The sequence below is a fragment of the Alosa alosa genome, chromosome 18 (assembly GCF_017589495.1).
Source record: "Alosa alosa isolate M-15738 ecotype Scorff River chromosome 18, AALO_Geno_1.1, whole genome shotgun sequence".
NCBI classification, from domain to species: domain Eukaryota; kingdom Metazoa; phylum Chordata; class Actinopteri; order Clupeiformes; family Clupeidae; genus Alosa; species Alosa alosa.
Window position 1 is genome coordinate 5264244 of NC_063206.1, and position 6543 is coordinate 5270786.

General features: G+C 42.1%; 1 protein-coding gene across 1 annotated transcript; it reads left to right on the forward strand.

Annotated features, from left to right (window-relative positions):
* Positions 1-250: 250 nt before the first annotated feature.
* LOC125311910 (complement C1q-like protein 2) lies at positions 251-5325 on the forward strand. Its single transcript, XM_048270279.1, has 3 exons — positions 251-448; positions 494-749; positions 5042-5325. The coding sequence occupies exons 1-3, from the start codon at positions 251-253 to the stop codon at positions 5323-5325; spliced, it is 738 nt and encodes a 245-aa protein (XP_048126236.1).
* The last annotated feature ends 1218 nt before the right edge of the window (positions 5326-6543 follow it).

Consider the following 6543-nt stretch of genomic DNA (forward strand, 5'->3'; position numbering starts at 1 on the left):
AGGCCAAAGGCATGTTAAATATTACTGTATAAACAGGGGCTAACTGGTTGGCACAGGATTTTAGGACCCTACCGGGAATCTGATCGGGACCTGCTGCCTTTTCCCCATTTACCCCCCTGAACACTCCCCTCACGTCACTCTCACTGATGGTGAAAGAGGGGTGCCCAAGTTACACTAGTCCTTACAGTTAATTTGTGTGTGTGTGTGTGTTCAGTTTACATTAAAGGAGACAGCTGTGTGTGTGTTGAGCATGAAGACTCCCGGTTCTGTGCTGCTGTTGCTGTGGGCAGCTGTGGTTGCAAAAGAGAGTAAAGATCTCCAAGACACTACAGTCAACGACTGCACTCAACAAACCTACCAGTCGGACATCCACGCTGTGCTGAGAGAGATGAGCGCTGTGGTGGTGGAGCAGAGAGTGGAGCTCAGATACACTAAGACACAGGTGGATGCCATGGAGGCCAGACTGAGAGCCAGTGAAAAGACAGTGGAGGAGCAGAGAGCTGTTATTGAGGAGCTGAAGGAGAAACAGGAGGAGCAAGCAGCAGCTGTGAGAGCTGTAGGAGGCAGTGTGAACCTCACGGGGAGCCAGGTGGAGGAGCTGAGGAGAGAGAGAGAGGAGAGGAGGGTGGCCTTCTCTGCCTCACTGGTAGCATCTGGTGCAGGAACTACAGGACCCTTTTCAGCTGCAACACCCCTGGTCTACAGACACGTCTTTACTAACGTTGGCAATGCCTATAATCCACACACAGGTACTACAAGAATCAACCATTTTTAAGGTCTAATGTGTGTACTAAGATGAGGTATATTATTACGCATGCAATTAATTAAATGGTCTAGTGTAGCACTTCTATTGGTAACCTATTGGTTGTTGTATGGATTGCTATGCTGTTACTCATAGATTACATTACATTACTGTACATTACATTACATTTGGCTGACGCATTTTTAACCAAAGCGACTAACAACATGGTAAACAGTTTAAGTTTTAAAGCAATTCTCTCAACACTTTTAGGACAATTTAAAAACAGTAGAGTACAGTAAGAATAAGTGCATCAGTGAGTGCTGTTTTTAAACATTGAGTGTCCTTTCAAGACAGGTAGTAAGCTGTAGGATCAGCAAGACTTGTAAGTGGTGCTATGAGAGGAGATGTTCTCTAAAGAGCTGGGTCTTCAGGAGTTTTTTGAAAATGGAGAGGGATGTCCCTGCCCTTGTAGCAACTGGCAGTGTGTTCCACCAACGAGGAACAACAGATTGGATTAGCCTGAGCGTACCGGTGGTAGAGCTAGACGTCGTTCGTCTGAGAAGTGCAACGGTCTGGAGGTAGCGTACTGTATGTCTGTATGAGGGCATTCAAGTAGGTGGGAGCAGAACCGGAGACTACTTTGTAGGCAAGCGTTAGAGCCTTGAATTTGATGCGGCCGCCATAGGTAGCCAGTGTAGCTCGATGAGCAGCGGGGTAACGTGCCCTTTTGGGTTGGTTGTAGACCAGGCGCACCGTCGCGTTCTGGATCATCTGAAGGGGTTTCACTGTGCAGGCTGGGAGACCTGTCAGGAGGGCGGTACAGTAGTCAAGTCGTGAGATCACTCTAGCCTGAACCAGGAGCTGGGTAGCATCTTGAGTCAAGTAAGTCCTGATTTTCCGTATGTTGTAGATTGCGAAACGGCACGACCGGGCGACTGAGGCAACATGATCTGAGAATCATAGAGCAATGATGTAATATCATACTTATCATATTCATACAGCAAAGGGGCGGAAAATTTCCGGTAAATTTCCGGAAACTTACCATGGGAAGTTAAGCTGGGGAATTTTGGAAATATTCCAAATTGGAAACTTTCATGGAATTAAAGGAAATTATGGGAATTAATGGGAATTTACGGGAATTAACATGGAATTTTGGGTAACTCATACAAACTGTTTCATACACAAACATTAACATTTTGTTTCGTAATAAGCAATATGATTTGTATGTTCGGAATTTTGCTTAGCTTAGCATACAAAGCTAGCTAACATGCTAGCGGGAATCCCATTCTCTGCCTATGGTTTACTAGTGTGCTAAACTAGCAACACTGAACTGCCTAAGATACACTACACCACTCAACAACAAAATCTGATTGGTTGGAACATTTTTCCCATGCATATGAACGCACCATAGATTTCCTTTATGTCTAGCAGCCTATGCCGATTGCTGTGTGCATGTGATTGACATATGTGCAGGGTAGAAATTTGACTGAAATTGCATTAAATCGGGATGTTTTAACTAATATTATGCTGCAAGATGGGGTTTTGTCCACTACATTTAAGTTCCCTGTTATAGACTAGCTTGCCATATTAAAAATTCGCAGTTTATTCCCATTAATTCCCTTTTATTCCTGTTAATTCCCATATATTCCCGTTAATTCCCATGGAAAGTTTCCAACTTTGAAAATTCACAGAATTTTGCAACCCTAATTACATCCCATTTCATAACATTTCATATCATTTCTCATAGTTTCCTCATGATGATGTGTTGCCTGAAGCAAAGTTATCACATTAGCACATTGTTGATTTGGTTAGTTTTCATAGGATAACATCATGTCATAGTTTTTACATTGATTGCATTGATCATAGCCCACATAGAGAAACAAACATAACTGTTAGAGTTCAATACTTAACATCCTGCATAATATTATACTCATAATAATATTATGTGTTAACAAACCCTTTACAAGTAAAGGTATAACTAAATGTTAGCAAGCTATTTACAATCGAATAGATTAATAGGTTACTTACACACCATTTAAAAGTGTCTTAAAAGGTATTGAATGATCTGTTATGAAGTGCTCTTTAGAACGTCCATTAACTTAAATTATCATCCGGAGAGAAGAAATACTATTTTCTGATTGGCTGGTGGGATGGCTATTAATTCTGAATAACGGGACACCTATGAAGTATATCTGGTAAAACAAATTTAATAACCATTCCATATCAGTTCTTATGAATGGTAAGGGACTGTTCGTTATTTATTTATGGGGCCACCGGAGGAGTTTTGGGAGCGTTTCAAAAAAGACGTGACCCTCTCTCGCCAGCAAGAAATTTTTCTATGACCCTCCAAAGTGATTGAGAAAAAACGCATGACCCTCCCCAACAATTTATTGATGCCTTTTGTACTGGGTCAATTTGGGAGCTTGCATGCTACCACTCCTTCCTTGAAATGCCTTGAAAAGGCTGTCGTTTCACAAATAATCACCGGGACCGAAACATAGGCTACCTGTCAACTTTTTCCGGGTTTATCACGTATTTTAACTTTATTTCCCGCTGTCTTAAGAGGAGCTGCAGGGTCGTGCAAACTTGACGGGTCGAAAGGCCGTTTATCATAGGCTACATCACGAAACCAAGCTAGTGTAACAAAGCACTTTAACAGGGGGAATTAATTGGGCTTGAATTATTGTGCTGAACGCTATTTGTCAATGAGAAGAAACACACTCGACATTCAAACTAGGCTATTGATAAGATGTGCACTATGGAAACTGGTCTGTATAGGCTAACATTGGACAAATAAATGACATTGACTCGCCATATCCTGACTCAGAATAAAAAACGTTTTCTTGCTTAGCCTACTTTGCCGCAAACTCAACCATGAAATCAAAGGCCAGCTTGCAGGTAATCTAACGTCTTCATAGAAGGGCGAGCCCACTAGTCTCTCCTGTGACATGAAGGTGCGCAAATAGTTTTTAATAGCCACTGATCGCAATTTAAAAGTTCGGGAAGGTTCGTTCAATCTTTTTAAGTTTTAAGTGCAGTAGCCTAGGCCTATCTGTCCCCTTTTGACCTCGAGCCTATTATGAGATAGGCTAGCCTACAGTGCGTTATGCCCCTGCTCCAAAAGAAAAAATACTTCGGGATAGATTTTTATAGATATGAAGAGCAATATGAGAAAGAAATTTGATGATCATTGATCGTTGTTTTGGGACGTTAAGCCTTTTCCATATGCGTCAGTGAAGGAGATTGAAGAAACATGCTGTCACGTCAGGTAATCTAAAGGTTCTTAGTGATTATGAGGAACAATATGAGAGAAATTTGGTGATCGCTGATCGTTGTTTTAGGACATTAAGCCACGTTAAGCTTTTTGCTTAGGCTACAAGCCTAGGCGTTAATGAAGAATAAACGCTTAATGTCATCTTTGGCCAGGTGCAAGGCCCATCAGATGCGAGGCCGCCGGCACAAATGTTGCTGTTTTCATGAATACAAAAGTTGGGTGACCCTCCCTCCTAGAATAAAAATGGGTGACCCTCCCCTCAACAAAGAATGAAAAGACATGACCCTCCCCTATTTTCCTCCGGTGGTCCATTCCATAAATACCGAACGGTCCCTAACTATAACAACCATAGTTGGATGACAGTCGGCTTCTGATGAGCCGCTTGTTTCCTTTGCGTGCTATAAAGGCATGATTATTGCCTATAGTGAAAACCTAAGCTGTGCGTCGGGGAGTTCTTTGTTTCCCCCTCGTCCATTAATTCTGTATAACAGGACACCTCGGCGGCCGTTATCCCTTACATCAGGGGTCTTCAACGTTTTTCACGCCAGGGACCCCCAAACTGATGGAGAGCTGGAGCAGTGACCCCCCTACTATATATATATGGCATACAAAATAAAAAAAAACTGTCTAATCAACCAAAGATTTTGCGACCCCCCTGCAGTACTTCCGCGGACCCCCTGGGGGTCACAGACCCCCTGTTGAAGACCTCTGCCTTAAATATTGCACTTCCATGTTACACTTCTATATCAAGAACCCAAGGCTGAAGGCTTGAAATTGCTATCCATTGTGCTACAATAATTGGCAACCACAGTTATCTGACATTAAGAGCTTCACAATAAACTAACCAAACTCACTAAGGCATATATCAGTGGTATATTTGTCCTTCAAATATGCAACATTATAATGCTTGTTTTATGTTGTCTCATAAAAACATGATAGCTCAATTTTGAGAAATTGATCTTTGTGACTATAGTGTTGCCGTGGAGAGTCACATTTTCTTAAATTATTCTTTCTTTCTGTCACAGGTGTCTTTACAGCTCCAGTCAGAGGGGTCTACCACTTTGTCATCCATGTCGATGGTGTTGGTCATGCATCTACATGGACTGGCGCCTCTCTTCATAAAAATGGAAAGCATGTTGTCATGATACACAGTCGGCAGTCAAATGGCAGATTGAGTTCCTCTAACGGAGTTTCACTGCTGCTAGACGTGGGAGATGTGGTCTATGTTAAGTTGTGGCCCAATTCATGGGTGTTTGATAGTTATAACCACCACACCACTTTCTCTGGCCACCTGCTCTTCCCCATGTGATCACATCAGCAATATTATTATAGAACAAAATATCTGCACAGATGGATGTTTCTGACACACAAACACATTTGGGTCATTGAGCTTTAGGGGGATTCTGGGGGATTCTATGAAGTAGTTGTCCTGTCATTCTACCAGAATAGACAGATTGGGCATAGTCAGAGTATTGACTATCGAGCCCTGTGGTCAGGCATTTTGGCCCTAAAAAAAAAGGGTGCGCGCATAGTTCGGGACTACAGTACTTCAAGAATCTCCATAGAGTGCTGCTGTTCACTGGGTGTTTGACTAGGATCATTATCACTTAATTTTTACATTTCTAAATCTGGGAAAGACTTTCAGCTAAAATCGTTTAATCGTTTCTGACTATTATCTGACCATTATTCATGGGTTATGTGTATGTGTGTCATGTCATCCTGTATGTGTTATCCTGTATGTGATTTTGTACTACGTTTTGATTGTCTGCTAAAGACAAACTTTGTAACATGTCTGAGTCCAGTTTGTGGTAAGACTAGTATAATCATTCTATGTTGTTTTTTATGTTTTAATTATTACCGTTTAAACACTTTTAAATTATTGTCCTTTTATGCTTTTATGTACTACTTGTGTGTTTTATATCTTCTTATTGTGACCGCCGCGCAGCGAAGCGGTCATATAGGTTTAGTCAGATTTTTCCAAATTTCCGTCAAGGATTCCCGGGACACTGAAAGACCGGGGTACACGAAACTTGGTGGGCATTTAACCCCACATGGATAGCATGGAACCATCATTTTTCGTTTTGATCTGTAGCCCCCCCGCTGGACTGGACCCCCCGAAAGGAGGGTAGGGCAGACACAGTTTTCTGTGAATATCTCGAGAACCGTAGGGTTTAGGAGGACCACCTTTTTTTTGTATGTTGATCTCAAGGGGCCATGTCAACCCATTCCATAACCACTCATTTCATGTATAGCGCCACCTAGTTAAACACAAAAAAGTAAAAATGAGGTGTTGTAATCGCAGGTATCTGTGACCTAACATAGTCAAAACTGCACGAAATTGGAAGTGTAGGATTATGACACCCTCTGAATGCACGCCAAGTTTCGTGGAATTCCGTTCATGGGGGGCCACACAATAAATTAATTTATGTTACTATACACCAACTGGCCTGTAGGTGGCCGGAGACAGTTTTCTGTGAATATCTCGAGAACCGTAGGGCCTAGGAGAGGAGGACCACCTTTTTTTTTG